Source organism: Drosophila albomicans, chromosome 3 (assembly GCF_009650485.2).
Source record: "Drosophila albomicans strain 15112-1751.03 chromosome 3, ASM965048v2, whole genome shotgun sequence".
Taxonomy (NCBI): Eukaryota; Metazoa; Arthropoda; class Insecta; order Diptera; family Drosophilidae; genus Drosophila; species Drosophila albomicans.
Genome location: NC_047629.2, coordinates 15051333 through 15066502, shown reverse-complemented (window position 1 = coordinate 15066502; position 15170 = coordinate 15051333). Strand labels below are relative to the sequence as shown.

The window sequence follows — 15170 nt, the reverse complement described above, 5'->3', positions numbered from 1 at the left end:
TTCTCTTGTTAGTTTGCTTTGCTGTTGCTTTTGTGTATTTTGCTTTGATTGATGTTTTGGCGCCGTTGCGTGGGTGCCCCTCCAACGTTTTTTATTCTCTTGCATTTGTGTGTGTGTTTTTTCATTCTTTCTTTTTTTTTGTGTTATGGCTTTTCGAGCGCATGCTGTCGATCGTTCGTAATTCGCACGCTCTGGCAACGCTCATCAAACGCACACACACAGATGGCGCTACTACACAATGTATGTATGTAGGTGTGCATTGACTATGTGTGTGTGTGTGTGAAAATCGAAAAGATCGTCGCGTAGTCGCGTGTAGCACAAACCAGATTGTCATGTGAATCTTTGTTATCGGTAAGTAAAAATTAATAAACTACGACTACTACGAATGAGTGAAAATCAAAAGAATATAGTATATATATTCTTTATATAAATACGAGTATGCAACTCGGATGTTGTTGTTGTTGTTTTTGTTGTTGTTGTTCGTTCTCATTAGCTGCTATTTGCATTGTGTGGCCAGCGTGATGGGTCGTTAGCCGTTTATTTTGCTTGGCATCATGGTTTGCACATTTGTTTGACAGCGTCAAACATGTTAATGAGGCAGTTTTGCACACATTTGGCAAATGCAGTTGGCAGCTCACTAAATTCAAGAATGAAAACGCACTGCCAAACACAGTTACATAGATACATCGATACATCGACACATAGATACACACTCAGTTAGTAGGCGCGCACTATGCCTAGATACGGATACACGACTACGACTAAAAGATACAGATACACATACACATACAACTAGACAAATCTAATTCTACACACGCTTCAAGCTTCTAGCTTGTAGTTACAGTTGTTGCCGTTGCGTTGCTTTTGCTGTTGTTGTTGCTGTTGTTGTTGCTGCTGCTGGTGTTGCTGCTGTTGACGTTGCTGTGGTTGGCACACTTAGTTGTGAAGTTTATTTTGAATTTTAACACTTTTTCGATATTGTGTATAAATTGTTGTTATTTTTGTTGGTTGTTGTTGTTGTTACTTTTTTTTATTTGATATTTGTTGTTGTATTATTTTGGTTCGCTATGCGGCGAGCTGTTTTTTTCCACACACTTGCTTTTGCTTGCTTGCCAATTGCAGCGATCTTTTCGAGATACGTTTGCGTTGCTGGTGTCATAAGCTTTAATTGCATTCGATTTTGGTTCTCAACTGGTTGGCCCTGGCTAATACACGTTGCAGCAGTCACTTTGCCAAATTTGTGGCGTCTCGCATTAGGCCACTGCAACAGCGAGTAGAACAAGCTGTGCTGAAGCAACTGCTGCTGCTACGGTTGCTGTTGCTGTTGCTGTTGGCGACTTGTTGGCGACACGCCCGCAAAACGCGCCCCCTGCATTTGTATCTTTTGCTAGTGGCTGAGAAAACTCTGCGGCTGTGACTGTTGTTGGAATTGAAATCTAAATCTGAATGTAAATTTGAATTTGAACGCCTTCACCTTCTGCGTTTTGGGATTTGCATAACGCGCGCGACTTGTCGACAGTCCACAAAAAAAAAAGTATGTGTATGTGTTTGTTTTTTTTTTTTGCCGATTACACACAGTGTTTGTATGCTTCTTTTTTCTCTTCCTTTTACTATTGTTATTTTATTATTTTTAGTATTATTATTGTACTGTAGTACTACGTGTAGTTGTAGTTGTGCACGCACCGTACCGCACCGTATAAGCGTCCCGTTACGAAAGCGTTTAACGACCGACACGACGAACCAATTCAAAGCAACTGACTCCATAAATGGCGAGCAGCTGTTGCCCGAGTGCGAGCTTTGAAGTGTCTTGCTTGCTTTTGCGATCCATTGGTTATCGCGCGGGGGAGGCCGGATTGGGGGGTACGCAGAGCCAGACGACAGTCACAGTGCAAGAAAGAGCGTGAGAGAGAGCGAGAGAACGAGAGAGGGCAGATATTAAACACCGCTCTCTCGATCTGTTGTTCGTTCGTTTGTTGCTGAGCGTGATCAAGTTTCGGCTGAAGTAAAGCGCACTGATTATCTTGCTCACACACACACACACTCACACCCTTGGGTGCTCTCGCGCTCTCCGTTTTGCCACTCTCTCTGCGCCCATTGCAGTTGTTCACTCTCTCTCTCTCAGTGCACTGCAGCTGTTCCAAACTGTTGCGCTTCTGTCTGTGTCTTCTCTCCCGCACCATTGAAGCTCTGGGCAAGCCGTTAATTGGAGTCGACACAAAACAGCTGCACTTGGGTAGCAGAAACCCAGCACTAGCGCCAGCTGACTTGTCACAGATCGTATTACCTTCCCCGCCCCCTTGATGCCCCAGCAGCTGCTGCCCTTAGCTTTTAACGTGCTTCGTTTCTCACTTTCCCCAAAGCGAAGTGTTGATGCCCTTTCTGACTAGTCGCTCACATCAAATAATGAAATATAATCGCCTGGCGATAAATATTTCATATTTTCTGATTCAGTAATTCTTTGAAATTTGCCTTAGTTATGGATTATATATATTTTCAGCTGCCATTCTATATTTATTTGCATGTACAGTCGCTAACCACCTGCATGAGCTGTTAATACTAGAATTAATGCGTATTTCTATGATTTATTTAAGAACAATTCGAAGTAATTCTTAAACAAAGATTATAATATTGAATGTTAGTGATTTGCTAAAGTTTAGTTTATTTTTTATTTGGAGTTATTAAAGCAGTCTTTTCGAGTATCCTCATGGATGCAACTTTGATGAATTCTCTACAGAAGGCTATTCGTATACTTAATAAATTATACGGTATTTATATTCAATAATTATTAATTTATTCTTTATAAATTATATGATATTTATAAGGTATTCGCCTAGCTAAGGCATATATTTTACCGCTAAAAATAGTTTTAGCTTCTAAGTTGTCAAATTTTTAGGTGGCATCCAATTAAAAAATATGCAAATTATTTTTCACAAAATAAAATTCCTTCTTAACTGTGAAAAGTAATTACATTTGCATTTGCCTATAAAGTGGGTAGCCAACTGCTTAAGTAATTAGTAATTGAAATATTTTGTGTTTTACTGATTTTGTTTGTTTAATTTATATAATATTTATTTATTTCTACCATGTCTAATCATAGAAACCATATTTCCATTATATTTTAAAACCGTAATTTCAGTTTACTATCGTAAACGACCAACTAAGAAATCTAATAATTTATTTAAATGATTTGAGTATACCTTATATAGAAAATAAAATATTTAAAGAACTGTCTTGAGCTCCCTTAAGATATATTAAGTATACGCATATACTAAGAATGCTTTTTATAGCATTTTGAATATAATTTAGTGTATAAAATAAAAATTGAATAAATTTCTACTCCTTGTTATCATTCCCAAAAATATAATTTATAATTCCGTACGCTTCTAAAGATTTTCTCTTGCAGCAAAAGCATAAAATTTCCGCTTGCTGAAATTACGAGTACGCTCTTTAAGCCGTCTATTCAGAACTCAAAAGCAAAGGCCCTGCCCCCTCCGCACTCACACACACACACACACGTAGAGATGTAGTATTAGATTTTGTACAATTGCATATTCTATTGTTATTTTTGGAAGCTACTTACTGCCAGTGCCAGTTGCCCGACGTACAACGCTGTGGGTGAAGTTGCCCAGAGCTGCCACAGTTACAATGGAGTCCTTTTTGCCAGTGCTGAGCTGCGGGCAGAGATTAAGACAGGCGGTTAGTTGCGGTTGGTCAGCGAGCGTGTCGAGGAATGAATGTGCCCCATGAATTGGGGCAGTGAATACACCCAGTTGTGTAGTAAGTGTGGTTGGTGTACACTCACCTTCTCGTAGTCAGACTCGTTTTTGGTCTGTTGAGGATTGAGCAGCACCTGGTTGCACATTATGTTGTCGCCGCAGGTGGCGCTGCCGGTGCTGCCATCGCCGTTCTGTTGCTGCAACGTAACGGCGCCACAGCTGCAGCGGCGCATGCGGCTGCGACGCAACTTGATGCAGAACAGCAGACTGCCATCCTTTTCATTCGCATCCAATGGTGGCAAGGGGGCATTCGGACCGCCTCCGTTGCCCCCGATGCCCACTCCCACACCAACGCCCGGCGCTGCTGTGGTGGACGCTGAATTGGGCAATGCGCTTGTAGAGCAACCCATGATGACGATGATGATGATGATGATGTTCTTCTGCTGCTCCTGCTCGTCCTTCTCTTGTTGCTATGGCTATGCTAATTTGTTGTCGGTTTCGGTTTGGTTTTGGTCGCTGTTTGGTTTGGTTCTTGAGTTTCAATCGAGCTGCCGACTGATGTTCAATGCTGCTTCTGTTGATGCTTAAGCGGTTGCTTGTGGCATTCGCAATGCTGCTGCGTCTATTTCTCGCTTGTAGTTGTTGTTGTTGTTGTTGCTGCTGTGCTTCTGCGGTTGTTGTGGGTAACATAATTGAAACATTTTTTGGGTGTGCGCGTCAAGCGGCAATCTATTGATTTGCTGATTGCCTGACTGTCCTCTTACATCTCGAGTACCTACAAGAAGATATAACAAAAGGAGAGACATTTATAAATAGAGCATAATATCATGAATAGTCAAATTCGCAATCAATAACAATCTTTTTATACTCGCTAATCAGAGGGTAGATGGGTATTTATGCCGAAAGGAAATGTATGTAACAGGCTGAGGGAGAGACTCAATAAATTATATGTATTTTTAAGCAGTCTCAACAGACTAAAAAAAAATCTAATCAGATAAACATCAAGGAAGTTATTTAAGAAATAATATGTTATATGGTATATTATGTTTCTTTCAGTATATTTTGCACTCTTTGGTATACTTTATAGGAGTAGAATATCGATAAACTAAGTAAAAACTTCGGTTTATTTTTGTACATTTCGGTATATTAATTTGGTATATTTTGCACTCTTTGGTATAATTTGAACGAGTAAAATATAGATACACAAATTAGAGCCGATAGTATATATTAGTATTTTTGGTATATTAAATTAGTATATTTTTCTAACAATACCGCAATGTTTTGCTTTTATTGCAAATAAGTAGCGGGTATCTCACAGTCGAGCACACTTGACTGCATTTTTCTTTTATTTATTATTTTGCACAGTAGTTATGACTGTGTCTTTTTTCTTTGGGCCACTCTCAATACCTAAAGTATTGACCTCTTATTTTTGCTTGCTGAGCTATCGTATGTCGTCTGCATTGAAGCGGGTCAATAGCTAATCTCACAAATCAGCTGGAACAGTTTGGAGTTTAGACCCTAAAAACCAGTTTTTTGCTGACTTTGCTAGGTTAACAACAACTTGAGCAATAAACAATTAACTACTACTTCGACTACTACTACTATTATTATCATCATAAATCATTGCAAATTGCCTGCATCAATTGATCAATGGATGTGTGTTTATGAATATCTGATCTTGATAATTCTCCAAAAAACATTTCCAAGGCATATTAAGTCAAAACGATGTACATCGACATCGACATCGCACCGCAGCGTCTTGCTTCCAGTTAATCTGGTTTCGCGGAACACACATATATTTTTGTTTAAATTGCAAAAACATGAGAAGAAAACAAAAATCTTAAATTGTTTACGCAAATTTTCCCTTGATTTAAAAACATATTATTTTTGTAATTTTTGCATTACTAATTTATAATTATAAATAACGCGAAGCCTCAATGATTTTTTTTCGTTTGTTGTATACTAATTTGTTAAATGTTCTGTAAAAGTTTTAATTGAAATTTTTACAATTTGCGCCCTTAACAACAGTTGAGCGATCGATTTTCAATGTCTCCAGTTATTATTAATTTCTTTTCTATTTTTGTAGTTGTTTCCTCATTTTTTGGTTATTTGGTTTTTTGATGAGCTACAACTGCTTTTTATCTACTTAGAGGAAGAACAAGTTCGAGTCACTTGACAAGGCAAACAATGCGAACTAAGGTACAAGGTACATAAAGTGGTTATTTTGAATTTTGGTTTCCTTATCGTAGAATGCATAACATATTATGAATGCGTGTAACTTCAACGAGCAGTCTCCATTTCTATTCTTGAAATTTCTATTTTTATTTTTTGGTTTTGCTTGAGTAATATACAAAGTTTTATTTAAAGTTAATACACATATTTCAGAGAAATGAAGTTGCATAATACTTCAGTATTTTGTTGTTTATTTATACTTAAGTAGTATGGTATTATGACATTGCGACTGCAGAAAATGTGCAGATGTAACAGACAGAAGGAGCTATCTCCAGGCTAAAAAAATATATGTAAGTATACATATAACATATGTATATATTATATTCTTGATTAGCGTAAAAAGTCGAAAGGATATATTTTGTGTTCTATGGTATTTTGAGTGTAGTATCTATATATCAATATACCATATATAACCCTTAGTATATTTTAGTATTTTTGCAGAATATTAATTTGGTTTATTTTAAAACACTGTTTTGTTCTTTGAAGTTTATAGTTTTCTATAGTATTTGACTTTATCGAAGGATTACCGAATCGTATATTTTTTATGATTTTGAATACCTTGCGAATCGAACTACCGTTGACCTTTTATAGTTATTACGATTATTATTGGCTGCTGATAAGTATGTATGGTAAATAGAGTCGGTTTCATTGAGCAAGCAGCACATAAAAGACAATTAAAAAAATTGCCAAAGTTGTCAGCGGCAATAAATTCATAAAAAGCCCAATATTGGCAATGATTATTGAAGCCAAGGTAAGGAGTATTTTAGCATTACTATTCGCAAGTCGCAAATCGCAAAACGTCGAGCTACGTGAGTAACCTGCACAAAATAAATATATATGTTATAGGGAAAACATTTTCAAGGCAACTGGATAGGGATTGTGAACTGAGTTTGAACACTTTTCTGGGGACTTGTGAAAAGTTTTAATAGCTCAGGGAAATGTTCCCTTTTTTGCTGCTTTTGTGCTGAGTTCATATTCGAAATGTCATGCGTAGAATTGAGTTGTCACAATGAGTGCGATTTGAAGCGGTCAAGTCGAGTAGCCAAAAAGTAGTTGGTCAGTTTACACAACAACAAATACATATTTCCAATACTTATGCCAAGTTTGTTTGCCATTTCGGCGCGGTGTGTTGCGTTGTGCGTTGTTTATGGTTTTGTTTAATGGCTTTGTGGCTGTGACGTCGCCTTGACGTTTTGCTTTATTATCGGTGCGACACAAATAGAAATACCATATGCCTCATCAACGGTGCGAAACCAATTTTAAATATTTAGATAAAACTTGAACGAAAGCGAAAGAAGCAAATCAACTGATATGGGGGCAAGCAAGTAAGAAAAAAGCAAAAAAAAAAAAAAACACTTTAGATTAGCAACGTCGGCTCCAACGTCGACCTATTTCAATTTTTCATTTTTTTTCGAAATATTCGTGCTCGAGTTTTGTCTGACTGTCTTTATGTCTGTCTGTTTGGTGGGAAGCAGGCAGAAATATCTTGAATAAGCTTTTGTAGCATCGAGAGAGTGGAAATGCGAGCTGTTGATGTTGCTTTATATCCTGCACTTGATTGGGAAGCAGGCAATGCACGACGTTGATTGACTTGCCAAAGGGATAAACAGACTCTCGCACACTCGCCCGTCTGTCTGTCGCTCAGTCCGCTTTGTCCGCAAAGGACACACACTGAGCATTTAGAGCCACTTGTTGACGTCGCTATTCACTGTCTGCCTGACTGGGTTGTTGTGTGTTGTATGTTGTGTTTTGTGTGTATTGTTCGGCCAAAAAACAAAGGCGTCACAACAAGACACAAACTAGTAGACAGGCAGCGTCAACAGCAGCGTCAACAACAGCAGCAATAGCAGCCAAAGCAGCAGCAACAACAATGGAAAAGACAATTCCAATGCTGAGCGAGATCGACTTCAGTATAATACTATACTATATATATACTATATATATAATCGGTGGCGTGTGTGTTTAAACAAAATATAAATATTGTATATTTTTAGCACAACCATAACTATTAGAGAAGAAGAGAATAATAATGAATTTTGCTCTCGCTGTCTCTCTTTTAAGTTGCAAACACAATTTATGTGCAGCCTTCAAGTGGCTTGAAGCAAGGACAACACGCGTTATGCAACTAAAAACTAATCACATCAGCTTCAGCAGCACCAAATTCTATTAGTGAGCAGCACAAGGGGGTGGCTAAGGGGGTGGCTAAGGGGGTGGAAGCACTTTGCAGCAGGACCATCTTGATAGTCAAGGTGGGCATATGGAATGCCATGCACAAGTTATTAGTATGCAGGTGGTAGTAAGGTATTTGTATAATAGCATCATCAGGTGCAAGTGTGTGTGTGTGTGTGTGTGTGTGGCACAATATAAATTAAAGTCGATGTGTATAATGTTTATAGTAGTATATAGCATACATACGAGTATATCTACATCATGTATGGAGCGCACAGGCATCGCCATGTAGAGCGACACAGGGGGCCATATCCATATCCATATTTGTGGCAACTTGGCAACTGAGCGAAAAACGCACAGCGAAAAACGCAGCTCGAGCAATTTTGTATCTAATAGTTTTTGCCAACTGATGTTTTGCAGCTGCTGCTGCGCGCTGCGTTTTTTTCTATTGTTTACAGTGCACATATATCTCCACATCTATGTATGTCTATATCCAAAGAGTGCACGTACTATATCTTCTATCTATCTATTGTATTTTGCTTTCTATGACTTATATCTGTGCACATGCACATTCTAAGTGTGTGTGTGTTGCCTATTAAAACTGGTCAAAAAGGGTATAATTAAGGCATGCACATATACGTATAGCAAATACCCTGTAATCGACTACAATCAGCTATACAGAATATATACTTTGTAGTTTGAATGAACATCAATTTCAAATTGATTGCCTGCTAGTGGAGAGCATCAACTGGTCGTATACTTAATCTCTCTCTCTCTCTCTTTAGCTTAATTGTGTCATTTATATGCTCTGCCTGCAATAGATAATTTCAGTTCTCAACTGGCCATAACCAATATTTATTTAAAGCGCACACACTATTTAATTAATGTATTGACATTAGCTTAAATATTGGGGGCAAAATATTTGATCTGCCTTCGGGTCTTTGGGTTCAATGCAAGTGCAACGGCTTATTAATTCATTTCAATTCGCAATTCAAGAAAAGGTCATAAATCGCATTTTAAAGCTCATCGCGGTTATTAATGAGAATTTAATTAGATTTTTATCTCGCTTATAAAGCTGCTCTTTTGTATTGCACAAAATCTGATTATAGAAATAACGTAAAGTGACTTCGATTGTTCAATCAATAAATTTATTAATTTTGTAGAGAGAATTAAATATGAAAATGAATGGCAATAAATAACCCAGCGTGTATAATAAAGCACTCAATTGTTAATCTATACGAATGACTACCTATAAATAAGACATCAAAAGTGATTTTCCATTTCGATTTATATGTATTGTATAACAAAAAATAAACGAAAAAACAAAAACAAAAAACAATTAAACAAAGCATTTTATCATAGCAATCTTGCTGTTTACTTCAAAGCTGCAATCGAGTATTTATTTAACAATTGCAACTGAGCTTAATTTATATATTATGTCTCATTTTTTTTTTCGAGCCAACATGTGGTGGCAGCTATCAACTTGATTCCACCGAACTGAAGTCGAGATAATAAACACAATATTCAATTGCAAAATGTCATAATTAATTTTTGATTTCTCATCGATACGTTTTTGCGAGAAATAATTCAATTTCTCTTTAAGCCTATTGAGTTTCACATTTATGTCTGGGAATTTCAGCAAAAAGAATTTTAGCAGATAAAGAGAGAGAGAGAGAGAGAGAGAGAAATTCGTTAAGATAATAATTTCTCAAGCAAGAAATCCATCATAATTATTTTTCTAATGAATATTTACAGCATCTGTTGCTATACGTTAACAAAAAATTGCATATTTTCCACAACGCTTAGTGTAAAAAATTGAAATTTTGTCTATTTGCATGCGCCGCTAATTAATTTATGCTTATATTTAGTAGCTTAAATTTACCGGAAAGGAAAATGGCAAGCAATCAGTCAGCTTAGTTTGAGATTGTTTGCTGCGTGGGTCGCATTGGTTTAGGTTGTTTTTTTTTTTTTTTTTTTTGTATTTTTTTTGGGTGTGTTTTTGGGGTTGTGCGGTTAAAGTGTTCGACCTTCGCCGGTCACTGTGAATTTCAGTTTCTTAGTTTTGTGCGTCACAGAAATATAGAATACACATGTTATGTATAATTATACGAGTATATGAGCATTTACATTGCCCTTGGAAGCCGGCGAGATGAGCGCCTAAAACTAATCGCTAACAAGCGGAAGACTGACCTGTTTGATAATAGATGTAAGTGCAGATAGATATGCGTACTATATAAATGGTACACAGAGCGAAAAATTGCTAAAAACTAGAAAAGAAAACAGGAGTTTAAGAACTTAAAGATTTTATAAATAATTCTTGAAACAGAATCTTTAATCACTGCGTTGAGATTAAAACTTCTTATTTTAAGATGAAACATTTTTGAAGTTTAGAAATGTTTTGCTTGTTAAACTTTCGTCAGATATTGTTTGTGATAACAAATTAAAACTTTAAAACAAGAACTATAAATTTAGCAATGCGAAATTTGTATTTCTCTTCCTCTAAAGTCTGCACCTTTAATCTGCTGTTAGCTTATTGAAAAGAAGTTTATGCGATTTATTCTCGACAAGGTTCTGGTCTCAATTTTTATTCCATTTGAATATAAATCTCCTGCTTTCATATAAAAAGTATGACTACACACAAATATTATCAGTATATTATACTAATATATAGTAACTCTAAGCTCATTTATTAGTAAATACTACTAAAGATAAAACACAACATTAAAAGAATAGTTTTTATTTATTTCAAAAAATTTTTAAGAATGTTTGATCTTTAATTGAGTTATTTGAGTGTATTTAGTATTACAAAATTTGCAATCTTGAAATTAGAATTCTTAAATTAAAGGAATTGCCACTCAAAATGATTGAAGACTTGTTATGTTAATTACAAAATTTAGCTTCTAAATTTCTATTCTATTTGCAATATTAAAAAAAGAATTTATTCTGCAATTTCAAAAATAATGAATCGATTATTTAAGAATTTTGATCGTGATTTAAGAGTATATCTTTTGGATTCAATTGAGACATATTGGCGATCTTTAAGATGCTGATCAAAAACAATATACTTAAGAATTAGTTATTTATTATTATAGAATTTTGGTTTTGAGTATTTAAGAATCCATTTTCTGGTTTACATCTTCTTATTATGATTTCAACATTAATAAATTCTTTAATCAAGATCAACATTCTACAATAATATTGGATTGTCTATTCAAGATTTGTTGCTCAGTTTCAACACATTTATTTTTTCGAGTGTACCTACTTAGGAATGTAGGTAAGTTTGCATGTGGTGTATGAACTTATATATATTTTGTTGAACATTGTTTGCTGAAAGTGCTTTTCTTTGGTCACTTGGGAATTTGCATTTCAAATGGCGATCTAAACTGGAAGATAAAGGCAAAAGTGTCGCCCATTGCGAGGCATCGTTGAATACAACAGCAGTTGAGACAACTCGTACGATACGAGCGAGTACTCACATTCGCACTCGCACTCGCATTCGCATTCACATTCATGAATGCCCTGCAGTGTCCCAATCGTACACTCGGTTAAGTATATGATGATAGTTTATGGCTGCTCATACTAACTATATCTGTCATTCACTCGCAGTTTTCGGGTGAATGGGTCGGGGCGGGGCGTGGCGTGGCGGTGAGGGGACTGCTGCTTAGCATGCACGCTGCTATTGTGATATACTTGCATAACTGTAGTTACAAAATGTTCAACTTATACATACATTTATATATGGATGGACAGTGTAACGGATTGAAATCGAAATCAGTATGCAATGACACGGTTCAGTTTTTTATTTGCTGTAAACAATAAATAGAAAAAACAGAAAAACAGAAAACAGTAACAGTCACAGCGTCGCACCACAATTTCAATTTTAATAAACAGTTAAAATTGAGAATTAATTAAGAAATACTCAGAAGCGGACGGTGTGGAGAAGGGAGAGAGGGGGTGGGAGAACTGATTGTGGAGACAACGTATCGCATAGATAGTGAAAATGAAAAACGAAAAACAACAAGCAGAAAACGAAATACAATACTAAAAAGAAAAAATTCAGTTATTAGATAATCGCCAAAATGGGTCACTACACAGCCTACTTATTTTTTTATACCCGCTACCCAAAGAATAGAAGGGTATTATAACTTTGTGTCTGTGGGAAATACATATAAGTAATAGGCAGAAGGACTCATCTCCGAGTTCATAAAGTATGTATATATATTCTTGATCCGTCTGTCCTTCTGTCTGTCCGTCCGTATGAACACTTAGATCTCAGAGACTTTAAGAGATAGAGATTGCAATTTTTCGACAGCACTTGAGTAGAGAAAAATGCCTACTTTTTACGGATCAAAATTACTTTGGCTCACAATCTAGCATATTTTATTAAGCTACGGTACATTTTGAATATATCAATATACCAAATATATCATTCGGTATAGAAAAATGCATACTTTTTACGGATCTAAGTTACTTTGGCTCACAATCTAGTATATTTTATTAAGCTATGGTATATTTCCAATATAGTACTATATCAATATACCAAATATATCATTTGGTATAGAAAAATGCCTGCTTTTTTAAGAATCTCAGTTGCTTTGGCTGACAATCTAGTATATTTTAGTACTCTATGGCATATTTTGAATGTATATATATCAATATATGTTATACTAAATATAGCCTTTGGTATATTTCAGTACTTTTCGACATATTAATTTGGTATATTTTAAGCATAATACCGCACTGTTTAGCTTTCATTCAAAAGGAGTAACAAGTATTACACAGTCGAGCACACTCGTCTGTAGCTTTCTTACTTGTGGGGGTGGGTGGGGGAAGGCAATGATATCTGTCTATGAGTTAATTTTCGTAAGTCGAAATATTGTGTGTGTATAAAACAAAGCGAAACGAAACGAAACGCAAATTGCAAATCGCGAAGGCGATATTTTTGCATTGTTTACGAGTTATGGATATGGCCATAGATCGAAAGCTATTTTGGCAATGAGGATGGGGCATGACTGAACATGGCATCCGACGATATATACAACTATGTGTACATATAATGCGATAAGTTGTTAAGCGCCTTTTAATGGACTGACACGAGACCCAACGCGACAAAGTAATTGCGCCAGAAGTTAGCTACGTAATATACTTCAGATATACATACATATAGTATACTATACTGTATATATAGTCAAAAGTGTTCGCGACGCCCCTCGCATGAAAATGTCCAACAAAAAAAAAAGTCAACTAACGAACGCATATGCTTTTAATTTTAATTTTAATGTTTATTTCATTTTGGTGCTTCATTTTTTTATTATTTCATTTCATTTCATTTGATGTCAGTTCGCTTCGCTTTTATTTCAACGACAAATTCAAGGCAAGTGTGTGTGTGTGTGTGTGTGTGTGTGTGTGTGTGTGTGTCGCATAGATACAATAGTGTGTGTGCGTTGAAAAATTCTTACTTATTCACGAGCAATTCGTAGCTCGAAAGTGTTTTGTGTAAATGTCACAACATATTAAGATACATGGGCAACAAAAAAAAAAAAAGAAAAAAAAAGAAAAGAAGAATGAAAATAACAAACTAAAGTATGTACAATACATTATCTGTTGACGTACCAAAATGTAGTCGTTAAGTTGTTGTTGTTGTTGCTGTTGTTGCGGTTGTTGCTTTTGGTTTGTGGCTGGTATTTTATTTTTTATTATTTTAATATTTATATCAGACTCTAGATATAAATTAAACAAATACACATGAACAATGAACACACACACACAAACATTCATAGATACAGATTTTATGCTAGTGTATGCGTGTGTGTATGCATAGATACTCGAATACTTCTTGGCGGAATATCGTCACAACAATAACAAAACATTTTCTGTGTGTTGTTGTTGTTGCTGCTCTTTCTTCACAAATTAGAATTTATTTTAATACACGGAGGTCACGTTCATAGCACGGTGGCAGCGGCGCCAGCAGCGCAGTTGTTGTTGACGCACACGATACTTGAAAGTGTGAGTGAGTATGAGTGTGTGTTGGTGTGTGTTGTGTGCACAAAGCTGCATAACTAAATTAAATGCATTAAGAATAATAACAGCATCAGGCGAAAAGCTACAGCTGGTTCTGACTCTCGAGTCTGGGGCGACGACAACAATAAGAACCAGCTACTGCGGTCTCTGGCTGCTGGCTGCTGAGGCTACTGGCAGTGCAATCAAACAAAAAAAAAAATAAAAAGCGACGAAACGACGACGACGAAAAAAATTGCGATGTGACGTCACAAATGCGCCCAGCGATAACAAAAAACACACAGACTGTGTATCTGTGAGATACAATTGGCTCACATTATGGTTGCCTAATTTACAAGCGTGTACACACACACGCACACTCACACACACACACACTCATACGTATTCATACTTGTATTTTGGTTACAACTGCGTTTAGTTTTGTTGTTGTTGTTGTACGAGGGGGAAAAAATTGTTCTTGCGCTGCGACAGCGGCTACCGGCGAGTTGTGACTGCGACTTGGTGGAGATCTCGATCCACATCCACACAGAGCGCGACAGCGACGACGACGACAACGGCGACGGAGACGACGACAACAACAACGGCGACGACGACGATTGCCTGTCAAAGCAAAACGTCAAACTGATTTCGCTCAGAGCGCTGCAAAGCCGCGGCGCGTTGCGCGTTACGAGAGATATGAGAATATACAAAACAATACGAATAAAAAAACAAAAAAAAAATACTGAAAGAAAAGAAAAACTGAAACAATCTGCGGGATACAAATGCGAGGCGAACGCACAGCCACGAGAATTAAAGTAGTACGAGTTGTGAGTATATTGAGTATGAGTGCGAGTGCGAGTGCGAGTGCGAGTACGACTATGAGTATATCAGTATCTGTATCTGAACTTGGCAACGCCAATCGCCACTGCCAACAGCAGCAGCAGCAACAACAACAACAACAAACTGAGTAAACAGCAGTCGGAGAGAGAGAGAGAGAGCGACCCACTACTGTTGAAGCGAAAGAAATCAAAGCAATTCCAACCAAGACCCACACTC

General features: G+C 36.7%; 1 protein-coding gene across 5 annotated transcripts in view; it reads right to left on the bottom strand.

Annotated features, from left to right (window-relative positions):
- Window positions 1–14785, bottom strand: part of LOC117567317 (high affinity cAMP-specific and IBMX-insensitive 3',5'-cyclic phosphodiesterase 8) — a 32743-nt gene extending 17958 nt beyond the window's left edge. For 2 of the 5 annotated variants that reach the window (XM_034247216.2, XM_052005867.1), the window contains exon 1: window positions 843–1747. Coding sequence is in view for 2 of the 5 variants with exons in the window: in XM_034247213.2 (XP_034103104.1) it covers window positions 3581–3671; window positions 3803–4126 (415 nt within the window). In the remaining 3 variants the exon portion in view is untranslated. Of the gene's footprint in view, window positions 1–816; window positions 1748–3580; window positions 3672–3802; window positions 4492–13730; window positions 13838–14526 lie in introns of those variants that run through there. The other 3 variants (XM_034247213.2, XM_034247212.2, XM_034247214.2) reach the window with 3 other exon arrangements.
- Between the last annotated feature and the right edge of the window lie 385 nt (window positions 14786–15170).